The 26088-nt window shown below is 41.0% G+C and overlaps 1 protein-coding gene across 3 annotated transcripts in view; it reads left to right on the top strand.

Moving 5' to 3' along the window:
* Window positions 1-26088, top strand: part of RAPGEF6 (Rap guanine nucleotide exchange factor 6) — a 135238-nt gene that overhangs the window by 44397 nt on the left and 64753 nt on the right. For all 3 annotated transcript variants that reach the window (XM_062587800.1, XM_062587799.1, XM_062587801.1), the window contains exon 6: window positions 5411-5554. In XM_062587800.1, the coding sequence (XP_062443784.1) occupies window positions 5411-5554 (144 nt within the window). The remainder of the gene's footprint in view (window positions 1-5410; window positions 5555-26088) is intronic.

Genomic DNA, 26088 nt, shown 5'->3' with positions numbered 1-26088 from the left:
GCTACAGTCTGACATGTTGTGAAGCTAATACCATAAAATCAAAGATGTACCTTAAGCTTATCATACCATGTAGTGCTTTGTTAGTCCACCTCAACTATTTACCCCATTTTAAACTAGGCATAGAAAATGGATCTGGGCAGCATGCCGCAGCAGCTATTGTACCGTGAGGAACCACTTACCTGACTGTCGGGGAGGTCTCTTACCCATGTTGTCATGAGCTGATTTTTGACAGTTAGGTGGTGTTGAAGCAGAAGTAGATCTGTCTGCTACCTTCTGCAGCACCTGCTTGAGAGCTCTGAGACTATGTTGTAGTTGGTGCTAGCTCCTGTGAAGTAGACAGCTATGGGACTTCAGTACTCTGCTCATGCAGACGTGGCCTTTAACAAGCAGTGCCGCATCATAGGAGCGGTTCCTAGAGTGAAAGGGTTGGTACTGAGGATCCAGTGGCCATGTCCCTTTTGTTTCGGGATGTTTTGCCTCTGACTAGTCTAATCTAGCCTCACGTATTGAATGGCTGTTAATGGCTGGGAGCATGGTAAATGTGCCTCTGAAGAGCATCTTCCAGCTTAATTTTATCCAAAGGGGAATCGAGCTTGTGTTCTCAGAGACTGCTTTGCAGTGTGAATCATAGCTTTGCAAGTTGAGAAAATAGAGAGATTTGCTTCAAATGACACTCCAAGCTAAACTGCTAATACAGGTGCGATCAGAGGTGTTGAACAGATTAATAAACAGCTCATGACAGTTACTAGGATTTCTTTTCAAACAGTTCACTGCATTTTGAAACACTTTGGTTTCACTGAGGATGATTTCAGTGCAGTAGACTTGTTAAGCTTTTGCAGAGTGTTTGAGTCTCTCCTGTTTGCAGGTTCCTGGAACACTTCTGTTTTTCCTGCCCACTGTTTTTCTTTCATGGTGTGAAGCATGCCATGCTACATGCCATGCATGCCACATGGTAAGCAGCTTGAAGTATATGGGCATGGGCAAAATTTATGTAATATTGTAAAATTCTTAAGAAATGCTAAAATTATTATTAGACCTTATGGCCATTTTCTTTATTAAAAAACCCACACCCGTGAAGATATATGTAGGAGTAGCTTCTCTGTAGAACGTGCTATGACCTTGTCAAAATACCTTGTGAAGAACATAAAGGGATGTGTGCATATGTAAGTGTGTAAGCTAAAACACTGAGGATTTTTGGAGAGAAATGTATAGTCACAGGCAAAAGGAGAAGTCAGTGTTGTCAATGTCAAGATCTCAAAAGTTATGAGTTAAGCCCTAGCACAAAGAGATTAGAAAGTAAACAAACAAAACTTCCCATCAATTTGTGTGTCATTTGAATGAAACACTTTCAAAGATGGTAGTTGTTGCTGGAGACATATGCAACCTGACTGTCTTCTGTGCTTTGAAACTCTTTATTGAATTTTCTGTAATTAATTCCACTTCAGAGTATAGAGACACTTAAAAATATCCTGAATTCTTTTCTGGATCTTCAGTGTATTTTTTCCAAGAAAAATGGAGAGTAGTTTCTTCATTATTTTTAAATTCATATTTTACAGGTAAATGTGGCTAAAGCAACTAATTACTGTCACTTTTCTTTGTAGGGCTTCAAATGGGGAGAGAAAAGGATATTAGGCTGGTGGTGTGCATATTGCTAATGAGTTGCTCTGACACCAAGAGTTTCATTTCCCCGATTAATTCTTACTAATTTCTTGTTAATTTCTTTAATTTCTCTGTTTCTTTCCCCCAGGAGATAAGCTTTTTAATTTGCAACATACTGATTGAGGTATAATATATGATGAATATTTATTTTCAAGCAAAAGAATTAGCCATTTTAGCATAGTTAGTGCACATTAGTTCACTGATTTCACATCATATATATATATATATATGATTTTTTTTCATCTTCTTTCTCTCTTTGCTTTTAGAATGTAAAGCAGTTTTGTAATGGGAATCCCCTGGAAACTGACCCATTTTTTGAGAGCCATAAAATGTGGTCAGCTTATGTTAATGAGAATAACAGATAGTATGGGAACAGGCATTGTAGCTCGTATTTTGGAGACTGAACAATATATTGAATTAATAGGCCTGTTTATCATTTAAGTAAATGGCCCAAAATTGCAGCATATTTCAGTGTATTGAAGTCTCTCTTTTCCTTGCTGCTTTTATTTTCTTCTATAGATTCAAGCAGAAGATTTCAAAGAGCAGCATAGCGTTTGGAGATTAAAATATTTCATTGCTAGTATTGAACACAGAATGAAATTGAGAAGAATCATATGATCCTACCCATTTTTACATGGCAGCACGCGTTGTGGCTGAAGCTGTTTGTACCGAAGGATTCTGCAGATGTCAGTATTCAAGATTAATAAAACACCCTGGATAAGAAACTAGCCAGTTAGTATGTAACAAAAAGCCTGGAATAAAATATTAAAATACTGGGAAGTGTATTGGGACATCAGTTCACCAGGACAGGAGAAAAGGTGTGTCCTTAGGAACGCAGCACTGAGAGTGAGCTGGGAAGACGAGCACAGTTCCTTGCTATTGCACCTGCATTTTAGCATCCCTTCTTTTTTTAACTTAGAGCCTGTGCCAGAATAGGATGCAGAAATCAAAACATGCCAGGTTAAAAGTGAGGCTTTTCTGTGATGAGTTTGCCCTCCGTTACCTGTGCTGTTTTGATAAATGCTTGTAACTGGCTCTTACTCATTTTTGCATATCTCTATGATAACTATATCATGATATATCAAGCTGCTCTCGGCACCCGCGGAGATGCTTCGTATCCCTGTGGCAGCATCGGTCCTGCCCGGGGCGCTGAGGACCTGATGCGTTAAAGGAGTTTGTAAGCTGATGGCGTCCCGCGTTCCTGCCGCCCCGGGCCGCTCCGCCTGCGGCACCGCCGCTCCTCGCGGCTTTGGTCTCCGAACAGGCAGAAAAGCTCTGTGAAAAGCCCGGGGGTGCATCCAGCCAGAGCTGACGGCTTTGGGGAGAACGGTAGCGCTATTACTCCGTTGGCTAAACCCGACTCAGAACGGGGCCGAATAACGAGAAATGCCGCGGAGCCCTAAGCTGCCCGTGTCGCTTCTGTGCTGTTAGCATGCTGCGAGTCGGCGAGTGTTGTGCAGGTCGCGGATCTGAATGATCTGACGGTCAGCTGGACTCAATGCTGATGAAACGTCTTCAAAACCTTCGTTAGCAAGCTACAAGTGAAAGCTCATGTAACGCGGGACACGTGCCTATTCTGAGACCTCTGCAGCTTGTGCTGGAATTGATTCAGTAGGAAATAACACCACATACATGTTCTAATAGTACATCTCAGGTTATGTAGTATAAAGGTCTTTTTCTGTGTGCGTGTTGCTCTTTTTTCCTTTTTGTCAGTTATACAGTAGCGGTAGTAACTGAAGGAAGCAGGTGGTCTCAGTTTCTTAGTTTCCACTAGCAGTTGGTTGTTTTGACTTTTGCGCTAACAAATAATACATTTATGTTCACTTCTTAGTTTTCAGTTAGAGTTGTGGGAGGAAGAATAGCTTTATCTTATAGTAAGTACCGTAGCCTTAAAAACAGGAGGGTCTGCAGGGTTGGAATAGTACCGACCTGGCCGTTCCAGAGAGCCTTCGGCTTCCAGCTTAGCTCGTTCGGTCGGAGGAGCTCGGCACTTGGTTTAGTTTCTATGACCCTGTAAGATTGGACCCGAAGAAAAAAGTAACGCACTTTTTGAAGCAGTTCTCCTTACTGTAGCACACTTGTGCAGAAAATTAAAAGGGAGATCAACATCATTTCTGTTACTTCAGTAACTCTAAGACACCCAACTTAACCCATCCTAAAAGAAGGAGAGTTCTGTATAATTCGGGAGCAACGTTGTTGCTAACTAGTCCATATTCTGTTAGCGAAGAAGGGCTTCCATGCACAGGGTGATTACTTTGTATGATGATACTAAATGGCCTATTTAAAGTTATTTTGTCAACCCACAGGCCTTGCGTTTTTCTACATCCTTATACCATCATGCTTGCTGCAGCGCTGCTGCTAGATAGTTTCTGCTGCTTGTTGTCCTAGGCCTTTGCAAATATGTAGTAAAATTCTAGTGCAGTGTTGCTCTTGCTTGCTAGTGGAACTCAGCTTTGCTGCTTTCCTTTTGATGAAGCTGTGATGTGCAGTTAGCTTCTCTTTTTTAACTAGTGTATTTTTAAGCTGCATTGTCTGTATATATTCTTTGCGAAATTAAAAATAACCAAGAAGGCTCTGCATCTTCTTCTGACCTCAGATAGTCCTATCTGCTTAGAAAAAGCAATATAGAAAGTAGTGAGATTGTTGCTTCTGTGGATGGTTTAGGTATTTGTCATTATGCTTATTACTATCTGTTAATTCTTTTTTCATGCTTTTATAGCTTTTGAATTTGAGTTTTGAGCTAACTTACCCAAATATCTTAGGTGAGGGCTGCATAAGACGGAACAGAGGTTCTTTTCCTATTTCAGTACAAATATCAAGTCTATGATTTTTTTTTTCAACTAATTTTTTTAAAAAAAATCACATAAGACAGTAGAAACTCCCATACAGTAAATATATTACAGAGAAAGTTCTTGCCTGGATGCAGCCTATTTGTATGCATTGTCTGCTCTGTTTCCTGCTAGGATATATTTTTCCAACACATCAGAAGGAAATGTGGAAGGATGGGACTGCTTTTTATAGAAAAAAGGAATTTGAACTAGTCAGATAAGTGTTTCATGTTGACTTTTACTGACAAGGTAGATTTACCTCGCTTTTAATGTTTAGTCATGAATAAAGTTGAACATCAACAGATGAACCAGATTTCAGTCATTTCTTTATAATCTTTTGGAAGTGATCAGAAATAAATATGACATAGGTGAAGTAGGGCTGAAGATTATTTATAAATAGCTAAGACTTTAAAGTTGTTTGTCTGTGACTGGTACTAGGAATATCTTTTGCCTTTTTTTTTAAAAAAAAGTGATTACATAAATAAAGTTTAATTCAGAGGCTTTAATTCAGAGGCTTTACTGCATTGGAGGTATTCAAACAAACCTAATTTTTTATGTTGAAGCTATCCTTGAAATGAGCCATATATCTATCTCTTGTTATAGAGGAGGTGTGGGTACAAAAGGGTTTCTGCTGGTAAGTGACATTGTTCAGAAGATACGTGTGCACGCTTTTTTTTTTTTTTTTTTTAAAAAAAAAAGACTGTTTCCTGGAAGGAAGTTGTGGCCTCTAGCTCATTGTAATAACATAGTTTTGAGACATGTAGCGCTGCTTTTCTGAGGCCTTTGTAGTCTGTTTCTCAAGAAAAGCTTAACTGTTCTGAACTTATGTTAGTTCCTTCCTCATGAGCTTAATAAGACTCCATCGGCTCTCGGTGATATGGAAGAACTGGATGTTTAACCAGGAGCCTGAACATGTGTTTCAGGTTGAGAACTCCAAAGACAATGAAGAAAGCATCTTGCAAAGAGAGGTTCCTCTCAGGCAGTCTCGCCGACGGTTCAGGAAGATCAACCAGCGGGGAGAGCGGCAGACCATCACCGACAATGTGGATTCCAGTAGTTACCTCTCGGTGAGTCCGCTCTCTGCTTCGGGTTTGAACACCTTTGGTGGTGGTGAAGAATGGAGCGAGTGCTCTACTGAAAAAGAGGTATTTGGCTCATGGTTTTTCAGTTGAGCATTGCAGTGATGAAACTTCCATCTTTGGCCAGAGAAATTTTCATTCTTGATTAGTGTTTGTTACAGTTAACTGAAACTCTCTTAGCAAGATGTAGTGTGTTTTTTTTTTTTTCTCCCTCCTCCCCATAGTTACTTGACTCTGTTGAAATTGAATTAATCACAGATTCAGTTCAGTACAGTATTAACATTATCTTGATACTTCACCTCATGTTTACTGGCTTAAAAATAGAATGTTAATTCAAGCATTGAAAAGAGTAACGGCAACTCATTTGCTACTCTTAAATAACCTCGCAAACTCTACAATCTGTACTGTGTGAAGGCATGTATAGCTGTGGTTTGAAAGCTGCAGGGCTTTTTTGAAGGTTTTTTTCTTTGCTGTTAACTATTTTTTTGCATGTAAACTTCCTGTTAGTAGCAGGATATGTATCTGCTTTAGACAAATTATTTCCATTGAAGTAATTGTTATGGATATTTTAATTTGCCTTGAAAATCAAAGGCTAAAACATGATATTAACTTTGAAATATACAAACCTTCATACCCAGAAAAGCAAAAAAAAAAAACCCACCCAAATCTAATTTCTCTTTATTTTACCCTCTGTTCTCTTCATCTCCCTGAGAACTACAAAAACTCTCCTAGTTAATATACTTCAAAATATACCTGCGTGCACATGAAGCATGCAATTAGTTAAAGGCTTAATTTTTCTCTGTTTTGGAATAAACTGCTATTTTTTGCATGTTACTAATTGTTGGCATGCAGGAGGTGATTTTAGACTCCCCAGAGCATTAGCGTTTCTGGCAGCAGAGGTTATTGGCATTTGTCTTCCAAGCAGAAAGGCTCTCCCTGCTGTAACACAACATGAATATGCTTCTCAAGGTTCAGCATCCTCTGCCATCTCATTTCAAGAACTGTCACATGTGTTGGTTTTATCATTAGTGTGTAATCTGAATTAGTTACTGTAGAAATGAGATATTGTATCCTCTAGCTTTGGGCAGTCATGCAGAAGGCTTCATTGGGAATTAAATTCAATCCTTGTATGACAAAATTTCTTATCTCTTCTCCACTCCCACCTTGGTATTTCAGTAGCTTTGAATAAATGCCCAGTAATTCGTAGGCTTCAGGTCTTTGGGCTATTTGATAGGGGAAGAAGGTCTCAGGGACAGCTGAGGCTGGTGTTAGCTGTGTGTCTTGTCTGTGGGAAACTTCATTCTGAGAACTAGCATGTTACATGACTTCTAAATGATTTCAGAAATTGTCAGTTAGTGATGCAAGGTGTCAGTGGGGTACACTTGCCAATTGTGATTAGTCAACATGTTATGTCCTTGTTAGGGTTTTTCTTCATGTTGACTTTTTCCTACATGTTAACTGCCACAGGGAGTGTGTGCCTATTTCTGCACTTACAGTTTCTTATTGTGAATCTGACTTTTCTCCAGTTTATAAGTGTATAGATAATTTGATCAGTATTTGATGGAAAGTGGTATGAACTTCATAAATCACCACCATGTTCCTAAATCTGTTTTTATATCAGGAATGTATAAAAAAAATGTCCTATTAACAATGCTAGATGTTTTCCTAGATGTGGCAAGGAGTAAACAACGACATTTCTGATACAAAAATCTGCAAGCTCTTTGGCTCTCAGTTGTCTGAATTGCAATACCATTTTTTTTAAGACCGTAAGCTCCTAATTGTGAAGTGTCATACTCGCAGTACTTTGTGTAGTGAAAAGTAATTTGTAACTCCACAGATGACTAAGAAATCAAAACAAGATAACCAGCTGCATATTTGATGAACAAACAAGAAGGGTGCATGTATTTTTTTTTTCCCCCATATTCCATCGTAATCTGGTAAAATAATGAATTTGTCAGAGGCTTGGTTTGCTTGCTGTGTCTAGGTTTAACTCTTACCTATGTTAGCCTGCTTATCTGTGATCATTGGTTCCCAGTGGTTTTGAAAAACTCAGGCTTTATAATGTAGCCCTGGATTTCAACCCATTGAGCATGGCCAGGATAAGGAAGAGGGACTCTGAATGAAGCTTTTATTTGACGCATTCTTGCAGTAATGTTTCTGGCAGAGTGGGAAAACTGTTTACAAACTCACCAGCAGATTTCCTCCCTGGTATAATGCTCATGAATAAATGCAGTGATGTATTTTGCTCTCTGGCCTGTTGCTAAAGGCTGCTGACAGATGCTGAATGTGGCTTGATAGACCTTTTGTGAGGCCTTTTTGCTCAGAGTGGGTCACTGCAGTACAGCTAGTCCATAAATGGGTCCTTCGGGTGCCAGTGGTATGATCCTATAGAGTTCACCGCAAACGTTATCCGAGTTTTTAATGCACAATCTCTCTGGTGCAGGTAGTTCTCTGATTTCTGAGGAAAACTGAAGTCTTGTGGGTATCAAACACAATGTTCCTTCATCCCTGCTTAGAATTCTTCTGCGCATGATTGATTAGAGGCTTTCTTTTCCCCCTTTTTAAGGGGAATTTAAGGGAACAGTTGTGTATTGATACATCAGATAATATTTTAAAATAGTTATTACAATATTTGAAGCTCTTTCTTTCCCTTATGCCTATCATTTAGGAAAAGAGCCTTAATACTTAGTTTATCTTTAGAATAACTGGCACTGAAATTACTGTTGGTATTCCCCACTCAAAATGAAGGCTAACTCAGTAATGTTAAAAGTGCACCATCTGTTTGGTTTCCTTGTTGGTGAAGGAGTTGCTGTTTAAATTCTTGTGCTATCTTTTGTGATTTTGTAAGAATATTGGTTTCCTACAGTATAAGTATTTTTTCTGCAGAAAGAAAAACACAGTGACCATATGCTCACAATGTTATTCCTTTCTTCCCCCCTCACTCAAACTGAACAGGTTTATGTTACTGTTTGTCTTCAAAGTGGATAATGACACGCATTTGTTCTCGCAGTACATATGCAAAGTATGGTAGACTTGCTCCCGTAGGCCAGTGAAGACTCTGAGGGCCGGCTGGCCCTTGAAAAGTTCCCTGTACAGCCGCGAGGGTCAGGCTTCTACAGGCAGTGGGTTTTCTCCTTCTACAGCGTAGCGAGCCCAGCAAAGTCCTGGGAGTACATGTATGTTTAGTGAAAAAAAGTTCAGATTTTTAAAATTTAATTTTTTAATACAAAAGATAAAACAGCTGCCGATCAAGTGAGTGATGGGGGATGCCTCTGACGTGCTAGGTCACACGGAGGCAGTTCGGAGCATCTGCAGTGGTTATATGGTGTCTCTGTATCCCCCGTGCATTTCAGGCTTGTGTTGCCTCCTCCATTTTGTCACTTGATAATATCTGCATCTTCATGCACACTATGGAGGGCCCTGACTGCAGGAAACATGAGGCTCCAACACTTGGTGAAAGCTCTTGCTCAATCTTACTGCATTAGAAAGACTTGTGCTCGTGGTGTTCATTGTCCTTGCTCTTGCTTTCAAGAGCTTGCTTGCTTGTACTTTGCTTTGAGGCAAGATTGGCAATATTGCTCTTCCACCAAACTCTTGCTGATGTAGGTAAGAATCCAGGCAGGAACTGGAATCATGCAGCAGGTCGTCATCAAACTGAGATGAATATTTAGTCATTTCTGTTTTAGATTTGTGTTCAAGCCAATAAACAATGCAACTGTGGGGGCTTAAAAAAAAAAAAAAAAGCCAAAGAAGGAAGTGAGTGTGGTGTGATCATTCAGCTATGCTCCAAACTGTAGTTTGATTTACAGCCTCATTACACTACCTGTTGTGAACTTTCAACAGGTACTTAACAGCACCAAAGCCAGTCTAGAAACAGGTGGCTATTTTCTTACATCAACACCTTTATGGAAAAAATATTTATTTAATGGTAACTTTGGTGCTTTATAAAAGTTATACTGCTGTGTCATTCTTGGATCAAGTATTGAGCACGTTAGCAGTGCAGGTATTTTATCTTCACAATTAAAAAATAAAAACCTGAGCTAGCAAGTTTCATACTTACCTGTCTTGCAATAAGCAAAAACAAATGAAGTTTAAGTCTGATGTAAATTCTGATATGACAGTCAAGCTTGTGAGCTCAGATCTCTTAACTTCTTTTAGTAAGATTTTTCTAATTTATTATATACATAAGTTTTTGTTTTTGTTTTCCTTCTCTGATTTTTTTTTAATTGTAGAACAGAGTTGTCCCCCCCCCCGCCTCAAACTTTAGTAGTAATTCACTTCCTCAGAGATGCAAAGTTACCTTTTTTTAAACTCTTGTAAGGGGATGATGAGGTTTAAGAGATTTATTAAAAAATTAAGTTTTGAGGGCAGTTTCTTAATACTTGCATCATGCAAAAAATTTTCAGGAGCCTTGTAGAAACATTTATCTTCAGAGGAGTCTGTCATTGAAGATTGCTTGAGTGGCAAGTTTCTTGTTCTTTGATCATTACTTAATGTAATCCTGTTGGAGGCTGGAGTTAGTATAGGATATCTCACAATTGAAAGGAGCTAAGGCACATTTTAATATGCTGGATCAGACCCGTTAGATTCTAATTCTTTCCTGTTTAAATGCTATAAAACACTATGGGTGTTCTATAATCTATTTTTAACTACCAGGTAAATTTGCAGAGATACCTTTACTGATCTAAAACAAGTAAAATGATTTACAGCATGCCTCCAGACAAATTTTCTTGAACTTTGATGCCGCATTTGCTAGCATCTGTTTATTGGGAATATTGGTTAGTTTTAATGAGTGATGTGGCTAATCTGTGAGGGGCTAGATCACTTATTCTTAAGCTCTTTTAGAGCTGGATGGCTATTCTGCTTGCATCTTTAATGTGTTTTTATACTCTCAGTTCCTCTTTTTGACACTTAAAGAATTTGACAGAATCTTAGCTTTATGTGAGGAATCAGAATGAAATTTGAGTGCGGTTGAAGTCTGTGAGCCTTGCTGTTTACTTAAGGATACCAAAACTTTGTTGTTTATAGCTTCCTTAGAGATGATGTATGATGCAGAGAAATAATTTCAAGTTCCTTTTTTTTCTGATCCTGCCTTTAAAATTCCCCTGTTGTAAAAACAGTCCAGCCTGTTTGTCTGTTCTGCCTTCAGCTCCGTGCCGCAGCTCGTCTCCCGTTTGCAGCCTGTATATCCTGATGAACAGCGGAGCGTACGTGTTCCGTCCTCGCCGGGTTGTCTGGGGAGAGCTTCTGCCAAAGCCTGTGCCCGCCCTCACCTGTGTGCCGTGGCGCCGTACTCTGCCGTTCTGCAGGTTGCTCCTCTTCTCGTGATCTGGAAGGAGCAGACTGCTTCCGGTGGTTGAGCCCTACGTCTAAATAAAGCCCGCAGCGCTGCACGCTGTGCTGGCGCTCGGAGGGGAGCGACTGCCTTGTACGTGTGGTCACAGGGCCTTTGGCAGAAATGCCAAGAAAGAGAGGGGAGCCAGCAGCCGGAACCTCTGAGCTTCCTGAAAACTAGGATTGCTGTCAAACTGGCACAGCTGTCCGTGGGGACAGGGGAAGAGGATGGGCGAGCGTCGTGTCACCTGAGCAATTCTCTTAGCTGATGGCGTCGAATGCGAGAGGAGACCGCTGCTGGCTCCACGCCAGCTCACGGGCTGAGCAGAGAGGCAAACGCCACGGGCCTAAAATGGCATCGAGCGCGAGAAACCGGGCTCGTGTCTAGCGCTCGCGACGAGTGTGCTGAGGTGGCTTCCTCGACGTGCTTTTGTTTGCCTCTGCAAGCCGGGGTAAACCACCGAAGGCACGTCTGCTCGCGTTTTGTTGGCATCGATGGTGTGTGCTGCCTTTGTCAGCCACGCTGCTGTCGAAGGCTTCCTGAGAGAGCGTCTGTCACCCGTTCCGGTGGTCGCTAGCAAAAACTCCAATATTCAGTGCGAACAGTACATTACAGTTCTTCCTGGTAGTTTCTGTAGCTGACCGGTGCTTCCCAAACCAGTGAGTGAGTGTCTTCAGTTCCCAAAGGGTAGTAATTTTGATATGACTCGTGTGGTATGTATAATATGTAAGCAATCAGGAAAACATGCACTAAAAATGTATGTTGCAGTTCTAAAATCTGTAACCTCAGATTTGAATTGTGTTTTAAAAAATAACAGCATACACAATTTGTAGCCCTGACATCCATAATGAAAGTGGCAGTAGTTAGTAAAAACTTCTGTTCAGGAGTTTCCCCTCAAGACTTTACAGACTTGACAAGCAGACTATATATAAATTGAATTACAGAAATCTCCTCAGCTTTGAGGTGAATTGTGCAGCTGTTCAGCAGCATTTAAGAATGGTGCACAAATGAACCTGAAACTACAGAGGGTTTATTTTAAGTAAGCACCTGTATTTACTGAGATTTGGTCAGGTTGCTGACAGTTTTGTATAACCATTCCTTTTTTCTTTTTTTTTTCTTTTTTTTCCCCCTTTCACCTATGAGAAAGCACGTGGCGGTAAAAGACGGCACAGTTTGCGACATGCCGTGTTTGAGGTGTCGTTCTCCTGCAGGACATTGATGGTCTTTATGGTTTGCCAGATTAGTAACTTCAGTTCTTGAAAAATATATTAGGTTGCTTTTAGTAAAAGGAGCTACGTTCCAAAATTGCTAAGAGGGCGAGCTTTACCGCTCTCACCTCGGCGCTTTGTCCGCAGTGTATGTATAAAATAACCTTTTATGTAGCTGAAGAAAAAGCTAATTTTTGCCACGTGGACGTGCATCCTGCCACCTGCTTTAAGGGAGAGCAGCTTTTCCTCCTTTCTGTTTGTACCGGCTAAGCGCCGCGGCGCGCCGGGGCGCGGGGAAGCAGCGGGTCGGCCGGGACCCCGCGTCCCCTCGCAGGCGGTCCTGCGCTCCTGCGCGGTGCTCCCCGCCGCCGCTCGCGGGAGAGTTGCCTGAACGGTAACGCGAGCGGAAGCGGTGGGCGTTTTTGCACCGATTTCCGCCCCGTGTTCGGAGCACGCTAGCGTTCCCACAGCCGAGCGCTTTCACCAGGAAGTCGGGAACTGTTTGGAAATTCCCTGAGCGCCGAGTCCTCCGGAGAGCTTCGCGCTCGGGTGCTCGCGGCGGGACTAGCGAGCTGCTCGCGCCCGCGTTGCTGCGGCGGGCTCGGCCCCGGGGCCTCGTCCTGTTCCGCGGCCGCTTGTGCCCGAGTCACCGTTCAAAGACGCTACGTGGCCTTGTAAATTAAAGTGCCTAAGAAATAAACTCATGTCGTTACTAATGCGCTGTCCGCACAATAATTAGTTATCTATTTCTCCCTCCGCCTTTCACCAAATAGATAAATTTACACCATCGTAGGAATTAACTAACTTCCTTGGAAAAATCCCTGAGAAAATATTTTATGTAGCATATCCAGAAAGTTAATCTTTGTTTTGATGGCCCCTGAGGGGTTGGGTGGCAGTTCCAAAATCATTAATTCTTTATAAGCAGCCTCTTAGGCAGAATATACTGACACTGTGTGGGTGTGAGTGTTGTCCCCACTGATCATCGCAGTATTATGTCATTCTGGTTGTAAGTGGTAAAAAGCAGTGCTCTACACCTGATAAATGTGTTGTCAGCCTTTTATGGGACTTTAAACCTTTCATGTATTTGTTGTCATTTTTTTCCAGATCCTTCTCATTACTTTTTTGTATTTTTAAATGGCATCTGAGTGGCTTTTGTAGAGGACGGTGATGGGGTAGCAGCCATCAAGCTGATAGCCTGTATGCGGTGAGGGAATATGGATCTGGTTTTGGTTTCGTATCTTCAGCCTGGGCTGTTTCTGTTCAATAAATTATGTTGAACTACACCAGCCTAATAATAATCTCATTTATAGCCAGCTCAATCTTACACTTATGTACAGGCTTAGCATACCTTAACGGGAAGTTACCATGTGAGAAATTATTTTGTATTTTGACCTAATGAACTGGAAATTCGGGTTGTTGAGCTGAGCATTACCTGACGTTGAAGGGCTGTGTTAAAGGACTGTGATATTGTTGTCTTCAACTTTAAATAAGAATGTTTCTTTTACAACTTAGAATATGAAAATATTGTATTAAAATTTAACCCAGTAATGCTCTTCTGAGACCTTCTGGACCAAACTTGAGACTCAAGTTATTCTGTTCAATTTTCAGTTAAAATCACCCTTCAGAAAGTAGGTCAGTCTCTACGCAAGCATTTGGATGCCCTGCTTTGCTTAAACTTGGCATGAAAACCACTACCTGTATGGTGAATAGCTAGAAGAGTATCTTTTGGTTTTTGGCATAGAACTGATCACTGTTTCCAATGAATTTTAATAGCAAACCTAATTTTATATTTGATATGGAGAAACTCTGTTAATGGGGAAATAGTTGACAGATGAAATAGTTGAAATATTTGATTAAAGGAACTCCTGTCAGTAAACGGGACAATCGGTGTAGCTTAATTCCTTGTTGATACTTACTTGTTTTCTTTCAAGTCAGAGTTGCTTATTGTTAACTATTTTATTAAAGCTTTGGGTTTTTTTGTTGGGTTTGACGTAAGTTTTGTTTGAGGCACTGTAGCCTCAAACTATGCATTGCTGTTAAAATTTTCATTTATTTTTTTTAAAAGTTTTGTTAACGGTTGTGATGAAATACCTGCAAAGGTTTATCAATTTGAAGCATAGCTAATTGTCTAGCCGCTCTTGCTTTATCTGTTTTGATCAGTTTTTTAGATTTGGTATGAATAACTTGTTGTTTGTTTTCAGTTCTCAACAGAGGGAGGGAAACTGAACTATGCCGGAGCGATTTCTGCGAGTGCACCAATCTTTCCATTTTGAAGGCAATAGGGGCTGGATCACAGCAGCTGATGGGCAAGCTTGGGAGCTGCTGTGCTGAAATCGGTGATCAGAGGCAGTAAGCCCTATTTTGGGGGCTGTGCTATGCTACCTTGCAGCTTTGGGGAGCGAAGGCTGGACTCCAGACTGATCCATGCTTTGTGCTGTGGTTGCCCAGCTAGTCCAGCTGTTGAAGGTCAGGGAATATAGCACAGCCGTGCAGCGTGCTCTCTCTTCTCCCCTCCTGGTCTTGGGGACACTCTTGTCAGTGCTTCTCCCTCTTTCTCATCCACCCTTTTCTCTACTGTTTTTACCACTCAAGATAGTAGGCCTGGCTGATCCCAACATGAAGCTAGAGACAGCTCAAATTCTTGTGCATGAGGCAAGCTTGAGCCCAAACAAGTCTACTGATTTAGATTCTAATAGGGAAAAAAAAAAGGAAAAAAAAAAAAAAAAAGAAAAACCAGGGGGGTGTGTTGCTTCCAGACGTGGATCTGTTGATCTGTTCCTGGAAAAAACATGTCCATGAGATCTCAAGCCTGAGGTAATGCTCACATATATAGTACTCACATATATATAATCTTTACATACTTGCAAATCTTCAGCGTGGATAACCTGTCTATTAATAATGAAAGTTGACTGTTCAAAATCACCCATGCTTAGAAATTTCGAAATGTTGCCGATAGTGGTAGAAGCAATCAAATCCCTACCCCCCTCTTCTGCTTTCAGGCTTTCAGCATGGTATTAATCCTTAAGAAAAATGATAGAGAAAATATTTGAAGTGGCATTTTAATGATTTTAACCTCATCTGTGGAGTTAATGTATTGCTCTCAAGGTCATTTAGTCAGGAGGCTTTTTCTTCCAAGGGATGTGCTGGTACCTTATGTTCTAAAATACTCTGAATCTGCTCATTTTATCTTGAGACAGTTTTTATAAATGGGGCAGAAAAAGTGGTATTTTATATTTGCTCTCAAGCTTAAAAATAAGTGACTCTATACAATGGTGGTTTTTGCTGTTTCCAGTTCTGAAACTGTAGCTACTCTACCAGGTAGATGGGAGCTCAGGAAATTCTGTTCGGACCTGTATTAGGTTTGGGCTGTGGCTTCAGCTCCGAGACTACGTCAAGGTAATGTTTTAGGTGAGCAAAACTGTGAATGTGTTTGAGATTCTCGTGTGGGATCTGTGAGTTTTCAGCGTCTGGGGGGATTCAGTTGCACAAACCAGCCCTTCTGCTCTCTGGGTTTGGCCTGGTGTCTGCCCATGCCTCCACTTCTCACTGGGGGGGGATTTTTTGGTTGTGTGTCTTCTCGAACTTCACCCCACCCCACCGAAGCGAGGTGTCAGGAAGGAAGGGAGGAGTGTGAGCTGAATCATCTCTGTTCAAACTGCATAAGTGAACTTTTTATTTGACCCCGTAGCTGAGGGGCTTCCCCCAGCGCCGGCATTGCTGGTGTTTGTTATGCTGATCATGCCGCCGCTGGGCTGTGCGGAGGGAGCATGTGTGCACGCCGGGGGGCTGCAGGAGGGCCGTAATTCACAAGCATGTGTAAGTAAGTATTATAAAATACATAAATCTGAAATGCTGCAAATAGGAGGTGACCTTTCCATGCTTAACACAACAGCTGAAAAAGGGTGGTTAGGGCAGTGCTAGAGCAAGGGGGAAATTGAATCCACGGTGCCTTTTTATTGTTCCTTCTGTATTGCTGCTGCTAAATTTAGAAGCTTACATCACTTTAGTTATGATGACAGGCTGCCTCCCTCCGCCTGCCTCGCCGGCTCCCTCCCCGGCTCCCTCCCTCCTTCCCTGAGGATGCATCATATTTTCATACTCCTTATGAATCCTGCAGATCTTTCAGTTGGATTTTTCTACAGCCTGTTAGTAAGTGCTACTGTGGAAAGTGCTGTACGCAAGTAAGCAATGGCACTCCCTAATGTCACCCTAAAAGAGGAATCGAGGGCACCTTACAGTGCTCCTTCCATTCCCTTCATTTGTTTAAAAGGGTCAGGAACAGGGTGGAGAGGGTTCTTCTTTCTTTTTTTCTTTTCCTTTTTCTTTAAAAAACCAGGAATTCCTGAGAAGCCCTAATGAGGGCTAACCTTGCCGCAGAAGTACAGTAATGCTTAAGTTAAATGGCAGGGAAAAATCTGACAAGCGTGCCAGTGGTACTAAATCAAGGAAGCTTTGCCAGGGTAGCGGGGGGATGCATCCAGCTCGCGTTGCAGCTGGCACTGCATGCAGCACTCCACGGCTGTCGTTACCTTCCTTTAGAAAAAGGCTGAAAGTACGCAAATATATTCAAGTAATTGCCTAATGCAGGTACTGTTGATGCTGAAATATTTCTGTATTAGGGTGTTGTATTGGGAAATTCCCACGTGCAAAATGGGATCAAAATGAATTATTTTAACCTGAAACGTTTTTGCTTCAGTGTGTGTGAAATGACAGCTTGCTTTCCAGGCAGCTGCTCTCATTCCCCAGCCCCCACCCTGTGCTTAGAGTCACAGTGCTGCATTAGCTACTGCCTTTAAAAAAGGAGGGGGCACACGGAGAAGGTGCCTGCTTGGAGCTGGGCGCCGTGGCAGCGTCCTCGCGCTTGCACGGGAGCCCAGGCGCACCGGCAGTCATCTTGGTCCGCGGACAAAAGGGGATGGGAAAAGCCAGCAAGTCCCGCAGCCGGCCCCGGCTTGCTGCTGGCGGAGGGCAGCTCTGTGCCTTCGCAGTCGCTGCGAGCTCGCTTCTCGATCCGCTGCTCGTCTTCACTGCAGTATTTGCACAACGGGCTTTCTTTTTGTTTAATTATTATTTTATTTTTTTTATTGATCAGGAAAAAAGTAGGGCTGTCTGATCAGGTGTCTTCTGCTGGCAGTCGTGAATGATTTACGATTCTGCAGAACTTCAGTTTGTGGCTCTTTAATTTAGAGAAGTCTCTAAGGCTGTTTAACTGAACATACATTTAAATTATGAAAAGGCCTTACAGTCCTCCTCTTAAAAAAAAAAAAAAAAAATCCAATTTTCAGTGTGTTAGTCCTTAGACAATTAGGACATGTGGATTCAGGAGGCTTCTGATAGTGTTATGGGAGGATAAAGAGAAGATGATGCATAGAAACATCAGGAGTGGTACTTCAGGCATAGAAAGAAAGCGGTATTAAGAAACAAAGATAATTTTTTTTCAGACTGTAGACCAAAGGTGTGCGTATTTCCCCCCTTCCCCCCCCCCCCCCCCCCCAACATTCTGTGAAAACAAAATCCAGCTTAAAATGAGAATAGCAGTTCAGTGTTCCTGCCTGGGACCGCAATTATTTTGATTGAGATCCTCATGGAACTGTTTTTATATCAGATTTTTTTCATCTGCGGGTTGCTTTAGTTTTGAGATCTGACGTTTACTCCTTCAAGCAATTATTTATGAAAACTTTCCGCGCTGTGCTGGGGGGAGCCGGCGGGACACAACCTGCGCCCGAGACCCCGAAGTGGGGCGGCGGTGCCGGCGGAGCCGCGGCGGAGCCGGGCCAGGTTTGCTGGGCGGCGCGGCGGGATGCTGGCGGGCCCGCGCGCGGTGGGTGCCGAGCCGAGCTGGGCCGGGCCGGGCCAGGCCAGCGCTCGCCCCGGCCCCCCGGGAAGCGCGGCCGCCGCGGCCCCATTGGCGGCGAGCGAAAGGGATGATGTCATCCGCACTTAAAGGCAAAACTAGAAGGAAATAGAATTTTGTTCCCATTATTGAGCTGGTGTTTACAGTAGTTGTAAAATATGGCACCCACGCCAAAACCTTCAGCGGATTGGATTTCATGCACAATGCAGCGGCTTTAAAATGCAGTTGGGAGATGAATATCTGCCCGGTTTAGCTGACGGATAGAATTGGTGTGCTATCAGTGTGCGTGCAGGCGGGGGGAGAGGTTTCCTTTAGCTGATTTTTATGTTTTGTTTTTATTTAAATTGTGGTAACTTTAATAAAACAGGTAATGGCACCTTAAAAGTAGCTGGACACTAGTTACTGCTGAAGATTTATCTGTTTGTCTGTATTTGATATTTAAAATGCTTCTGAGTAAAATTTTGTGAGTTATCTGGAAAGATGTAAGGCAGTTGCATGTAAGGTGAAGCTGAGATTCAGCCTATTGTATTGTGTAACACTGAAAGAACAGTAAATGAAAATGGCATTTATGTAGTTTGACCATAATATATTTTTAAAAACTGAAGTAATTATTTAAAATCCTGATTTTAGAATCGGAATAGACTTTGGGTTTACCTTGTGTTGTAAGTGGAGGAAAGAAATTTAGTTTTTCCTCTTATGCTTAAATATGAATTAATAACAATTTTATGAAGCCTGGTTGCATCCATTATTTTCATTGTCATGCAGCGGTTAATAAATTCATACATCTATGCTGACTTCTAAGACAGTGTTGGAAGGTGATGCAGGAATTTTTTCTTAAGGTCAGACTCTAGTCAGACCTTGGATTATACTATGTGGAAAAACATTACTTCTAGATGACTACCAAAGATTAACTTGGCTTTCAAAATGTAAGACTCTTCTTCCGTGTGCCACTGGCACAGTAGATGGAAAAGGAGCTTTCTGTGGATCCCTCAAAGCCCAGTTCAGCTTTCAGGAACGATGACAACAAGCAAGGGATTTTGGCCCTTGCTGCCACCAGGCTCCTCTCTGAAGCTCTTCTCTGCAGAAGGCATGACCTTCAAGTTGTAGTTCAGTTTAGGAGAACTAACCTCAAGTCTGGTGAACACTGGGAACAATGAAACATAGAAATGAAAATTCTTCCCAAAGAGAGCAGAGTGGAAACAGTGAATGCCCCTTCTTGCTGAAGAAGTAAAATAACAGCTTTAGCAGGGCGGGCATGCTTCTGCTCCCTCTCCTGTTCTCCCTTTCTGTTTTCTTCGCGTTTCCTTGCACCTTAGCAGGAGTTGATTGCCTTCTAGGAATGGAAAGCATCCCAGCAGTCCCAGCTCCAAGGTGTGGGTTCTCATAGGTGCTTCCTCAGAGTAGCTTTCTAGCAGCCTGGGCTGCCATCCAAGACACTAAGCTGCTGACAAATATTTCATTTTTTTAGTTGCAGAAAGAAATTAGTGTACTAAGATGACTACTGGCAATTTTGGTTATTAACAGAATCGGTCTTGATTGGAAAAATATAATACAACTTTCAAAATGCTTATCATTCTCATTAGTTTTAGGGGTTCTGAAACATCACTTTTCAATAAGAAATTTATTCTAGGCAGAAGTGTCTTCATGAGTGCATAGGGTGAGATAGAAATGTTGAGATTCTTGTATCACATACACATGTAAAAGCAGAAATTATTTTATTGTGACTTGATAATTGATGTATTTGTATGCAAGCATGTGAGTGTTTGCAGATGCATATTTTACCTTTCCTTTCTTCTAAATTTGAATAGAAAGATGAGAAATGACCTGCCTAAATACTGTTAAAAATGTTAATAGACATATGAGCTTCATTTTTAAAAGAATGATTCAGAAAAGAAAAATATTCAGAGCATTATATTATCATTATATGCATCATAAAATGATACAAAATATAATGCAGAAGAGGGGTGTTTTGCTAAGCAGTTGTTGTACTGATATGTGTGTTTATATTAGGTCAATAAAGATGCTCTGTTGGCTGCATCTGCAGATACAGTAGCCAATTGATCTAATGCAGTTTCTAAAGGCTTTCTATACAGGTGATGTCATCCTTTTAGCTCAGTTCCCCTCCCACTCTCTTTCCTCCTTATTAGATATTTCATCTTGCTGCGGAGCATCCAATCGATGGGAGCTTCTCCTGAGGGAGCTGCTGAGAAGCAAGCAAAGATAGTAGGAATTAGGACTCCAGCAGTCAGTCTTGCTGTAGCCATGGACGTGCTGTTTTGTTGTGCATTACAGAAATGTTTTAATTGGAAAAGCTAGGCGTGGATTAACCATGGTATCTGACTGATGCATTAGAATACTAAGCAACACTGCAGAGTTGTAAACTGCATAAAAAGAGGAGGGGGGCAAAAGAGAAAAGGGTTTGTATTGCAGAGGCTTTTAATACATTCCATAGTGCAAACCTGTTAGAGCATATATCCTGCAGCTACAGTCTGGACAATAATTCAATTTTTGCAGCTGTGATGGACAAGAGTATAAAGAAGAAACTTTAATATCCTGGGTGTGGGATTCCTGAATTGCCTAAGATGCTGAAGAACCTTTGCAAAATTTGATCTGCAATACGAATGTGAAGTTTCTGAAAAGTGGACCTGAAGATAAGCCACTCTTAACTGCGTTTTAGTGAAGAGAAAAAAGGAATTGGAAGAATTCATATCTCACCTTTTTAATGTCTTATTGCTTTAACCTGTAATTCTGATCTATTTCAGAATTAATTCAATTTTAGCAGCACTTTTCAAGTACATGCCTCTTGCCTGGGGGAATCTATGGATATTTATATTTGAAAAGCTAGGAAGCATTCACCTTTGAATTTATGTGCTTGTTAAAACTGGAACATTTCTATAGGAATTGCTGCTGCTGCTAACTCACTGCAACACTGAAAACTAATCAGATATAGTAGAAGCTATAATCAAATTCAGTGTGAAAATCAAGCCTGAGAAGTTGCATACATGTACGTTTACTGCTTTGATTTATGATTTTTAAAGAGAATCCAGAAAGGGTTTTACTGAATGTTTTTCTTCTGTGGCTTTTAATTGAGAAAGGAAACTTTTCTTCCTAGCCTGAGAAATGGCTTTTCTTGTTCGATGTTATGCCAACTGTCTGCAACCGTGGGCCTCCAAAGTAAGTAAAATTTTGTCTAATGCATTTCTCTGAAATGTATTGACAACTATGCTGCTATTCGAATGTTTACTTCTCAAAAGCCTTAAATGCTGTTTGGATGAAATGCTGGACTCCTGACTGTGCATACACTATTCTTGTGGAATAATTTCTAAATGGGAAAGGGAGACAGAAATCTTGAAATTGTTTTATATATTGATAGCTGATAAATTAATAGGAAGTATATAAAAAAATCTCACTTGGTTATGAAATCTGTAAAGCTTCCCTTTTAGCCTATAAATATATAAAGCAAATATTGTTTAAGTGTAACATTTTTATGACTGCTTGTACATATTACTAACTTGAAAATACTGGTGTACCAACCCACTGATGTTCTTAATTTTCAAGGTATATTAAGCTCTGCTGCTTATTTCCTTTGTGTAGAATGGTGGAATTGGTTAATTATTTAGCTGAACTGTGTAACTGCAACTTTAAATGGCATAAATTATTTTGTGTTTTTTGGAGATGCAGCATTTGTGTGAAACTGGGAAGGCAAGGGTGCTCCTTTTAAAGGAGGTAATGCAATCTAGAACATTCGAGCAAACTAACCTACTGAGATAAAAGTCTTTAAAAATATATGTGTGTGTGTGTGTCTGTGTGTGTGTATATGCATATTATATATACAGTTTGTCAGGCTCTTGCAATTTGGTATGCTCTTTCAGAAAATTACTTGAGTTACTGGTGTTTTGTTAGTGTGACTGCCTATAAGATTGAAATAATCATCCTAGACACAGGAATTGCCTTATAAACCTGAGATCAGACACATATATTTATTATTATTTATTACAGTTTTGTATATGTAATGCAGAAGCTCATACAGGCTAGAATGAGGATTGTGAACTTTCTTGCCCAGTAAAGTACCCAGTGTTTGAAGGCGTTCGGGGAAATCCTTGTGCCATTGAAATCAGGAGATGTGGCATTGACTTTGGAGCAAGCAATTGCTCTTGACTTCCGTCCCCTGAAGTTTAGAGTCTCCGTGACACTGGAGCATGGAGAGGCATGAGAGAGAAACGCAGTTAGTTGTGGACAGTGTTAACGTGCACCATGGTTTTCCCTGTTTGTTTTTCTGCCTGACAAAGTATAAATGAAAGGTCCCTGTGTTTAAAATAGGGGGGAGGGGGGAGAAGGGAGAGTGCTGGGGTTTAGGGTTTCCATATGGGATCCGTGGAATGAACACGGAAATGCATGTGTGTACCCGTGGCCCAACTTTGGCACTTCCAGGTGCGCCGAGCACCCCTGCCATCGGTTCCAGTGTCAAGAGCTGCAGGTACTGGTTACCTTTGAGAGATGGGTCAGCTTCATGTGCTGCTGTAGGTAAGCAGGGTTCCTCACCTTAGCGCTCACCTGGCAAATTTTGGCCTATTGGGATCATCATCAGTGTCTCTAGTGTACGTGTATACTAAGGGATGTATAATCCTCTAGTATATAGCAACACCCTTATTAAGAAGGTCTGAACATGTAATACTGCTTAAAAAACGGGAACACTTAGTCACATTTTGTACTTCAACTGAGATTAGTCTTTCAGTACAATTTGGATCTAGGTGAGAAACTTGGGGGACTGGGGGGGAGTACCCTTGTTGGTTGAATAAGGGTTCAAAAGAAGATACAGGGAGCCAACAGCCCTTCTATGAGCCCTGTGGACGGTACCCAGAGGATTGCTGCAGTATCAGTTGAGCTGTTTATTCACTTATTTATTGGTCCAGAAAGAAATAGTGTAGAAGTTGGAGAGAAGGGGGAAAGGGGTGTGTGTATGTGTGTTTTCTTTAAATGATGCAAGCTTTCTAACTGATTTTGCGTTCTAGCTGCAGCTCAAAGGTGCTTGCCTCTAACCTGCAGCCCTCCACCCCATTTACACTACAGCTATTACAACAACACGTATTACAACAAGCTAACTGACTTCCGAATTTTAAATGTACAAGTTCTTACCTTTTAACTTGAGAAGTCAAGTATTTTATAATATTGTTTTGAAACCTGAACCATTTCTTGCTGTTGAGTAGTGAACATCTGATTTTTCGTTTACTTTCTCAGTGATTAAATTTAAAAATCTTAAATGTATACGGTTATCTACAAGCTTTTTCCTTAGTTGTTTTAAACTAAGGTATAGGTACGTCTGTAAATGGACTGCTGACTCGATTGTAATTATAGCTGTGCTGAATGTGACAGTGTAGTGTTACATCTATTTAATTAGAGCAAAATGAAGTCATGTTTTGTATGACTAATCAGAAAGGCAAGCTTTCTTGAAGATTCCTAAAGGAGAACATTTCTGAAGGTTAACCTTAACTTAAGGAGATGAATTTTTATGGTTTTCTAGTGACCCACAGAGAAAGTGGCTTTAGGAGCTCTGAATCGCCTCCGGGAGGAGGTGCTCTCAGGGATGTCCACGCAGGTTGGCTTTTGCACTTCCCCTCATCTCCCGGAGTCCGTTCCTTTTGATTCCTGAAAGTAAAAGGGATGGAGTAGACATCCATAAAATAATCAATGCAAACTATTTAACTGCGTAAAGAGCTGCCCAAAGGAGAATATAATGAGAGAGAAAACTGAACATTGTGCATATCTGACATTCACCTGAAGATGGATTATGTGAGCTGTTCAGCAACTCATGTGAATTCTTTTAGAGGTCACCAGTATTTCTCAGGCCTGTGTCTAACAGAGATCACTGGTTCCTCTGCAGGATGGTAGCAGCTGTTGCTTGCATCTGTTGAGTCTAGAAGCACCAATAAAGGATGAGAATCTGTCAATGGAAGCACATTAGAAATGGTCTCTGCCCTGGGGACTGTACACTTCTGAGAACAACGGACTGAAGAAGAAAAATAGATGCAGGCATCTTTAAGCAAACGTGGTGGATGAGATGAGCAGTGACGGTCTGGTAATCGGTGATCAAAGCAGTACCAGATGCCAAACTGCTTAGACTTTGTAGGAGTTAGGACACAGGAGAGTTCCTAGGAGGAATATGAAGTTAGGAGATTTTTGTATGGATTTTGTGGAGAAGTCCTCCAAAACTAAATGCATCTATAGAAGATATTTTAAAAAGGATGCTTCCTGAGATAATACGCTTTTTGTAGAAAGTAAAGATTTTGGACTTAACATCCAAACTTCTAAAATGTTTGATCATGAAGGAAGAGTTTCATTTAAGATCCAGATGCATTTTAAGCTTGTAAAGTAGATAACTTATTTTTCTGCTTTTTATAGCTTTCTGTGTTCTTTTCCCTCTTTGCTGTTTAAATAAAATCTAATCAAACTAAGGTTAATAACAAAAGATCTAGTTGCTGTGTAGAAATTTGTCTTGTATTTAGAGTGGAAGACTTGGAGTCTTCTCATTTCTGTTTTTGCTGTTGTCACAGGATCTTTTGCAAGTTCACTTAAATTCTGTGTCTTGTTACTTGTTAGCAAAATAAGTACGACATCTTCCTATTCCAAAGGCCATAAATTTAATCTTTGAGATCTTGAGTTGAAACCTTCATGCAATTACAGATTATTTTCAGCTCATGAAAAGGAAAACAGAGCTTGGATAGTGTGTCCTTGATTTGATTTGATGTCATCCTTGTCTCAGCTAATGCACTTGGTTAGTTACATGGAAAGTAGTCCTGATGGTATGAATTTTTAATGTTTTCAGTGCAAATAGAGTAACTGACCCTTACAGTTTATTTTCTTCAGACTCTTTTAAGTGTTTGTCCCTTCCTCTTGGCCTCACCTCATCCCCCAGCCTTGGAGTGTATGTGTGTGCGTGTGTATGAACGTACAGCTGTCAGTCCAAGTTTCAGAAGTGCTGAGCAGCCCTGGCATTAGGTAAAGCTGATAGGAGCTGCTGGTGCCCATGACCTGAGCACACGCGTTCTTGTGTGGATGGGCAGACACAACAGGCCTTTGCCCTGCAAGCTCCTCTTCCTCAATTCTTGATGATTCTCTTTGCTCCTGTAACTTTGCTTTGGCATGTTTTAGCGCTGTCCAGAGTTTTTGGAGTTTCAGCCAGCTCTTCAGAATATGTAGCGGATTTTCTTCTCTTTTCTGATCATCTTCTCCTTCCATCCTCTGCAAGAGAATTGCCTTGTTTCTCTATTTTAATTGATTTGTACAAGCACAGCCTCTTAGTTACTCAATACTCTTCGATCTCTAAGCAGTCTGAGAGTGACCTTCAAGTGCTTGGACTGACGTGTGCCAATTTCTGTTACACGTCATTAGCATTTAACTTTGTTTTCTAAAACAATTTATATGATACCAGCTATAAAACTTTCATGCACTCTTTGCCTGATTGTTTATTAAGATAAAAAGAGCTTAGTATCAGTTGTGTGCCCATTTACTCTAGAAAGCTTGAATCATGCTTATGCTCCAGCTTACAATAAGCTGAGGTTAAATGCAAGTACAAACCTCCCTACTTTTCATCAGAAAAAACTTTTCACTGAATGCTCTTTTTATCTGGAGTTGGCTCTTAATATGCAAATAAACATCTATGTTTTCTTTTTGTCTTCTAGACTCCGCTTGTTTTAAACCTATTATGATTATAATTCTGCCTGCAGCTACATCCTAGTTCAGGACCACCTAGTTCAGGACCACCCTGTTTTCTTACTCTTGTTTCCATGCATACTTTTTTATGAATGCAGGAAGAAAAGGTGGATGTAGAATTTGTACTTCCTTTGTTTTTTGCATATGTATGGTCTGAAGGCCTCATTATGCTAGGGAACAAGTCCGTAACTGAGATGCAATGCGCTGAAGGCAACCTGTCCTTGAAGAATCAAGATGTTTGCATTATGGTATGTGAAAGTTCATAGCTGTAGATGTACATTCCCGTAGCTGATTGTCACTTGCATGTTATTACAGGGGAGTGAAGTTGTAGCAGCCTGAGGATGTGTAAAGAGTGACTATCATCACTGTGATATTTTACCAATTGGTGTATATAAGGGTTTATAAATTGTTTAGT

This window comes from Rhea pennata, chromosome 14 (assembly GCF_028389875.1).
Source record: "Rhea pennata isolate bPtePen1 chromosome 14, bPtePen1.pri, whole genome shotgun sequence".
NCBI classification, from domain to species: domain Eukaryota; kingdom Metazoa; phylum Chordata; class Aves; order Rheiformes; family Rheidae; genus Rhea; species Rhea pennata.
This window is presented reverse-complemented; position numbering and strand designations above follow the sequence as displayed.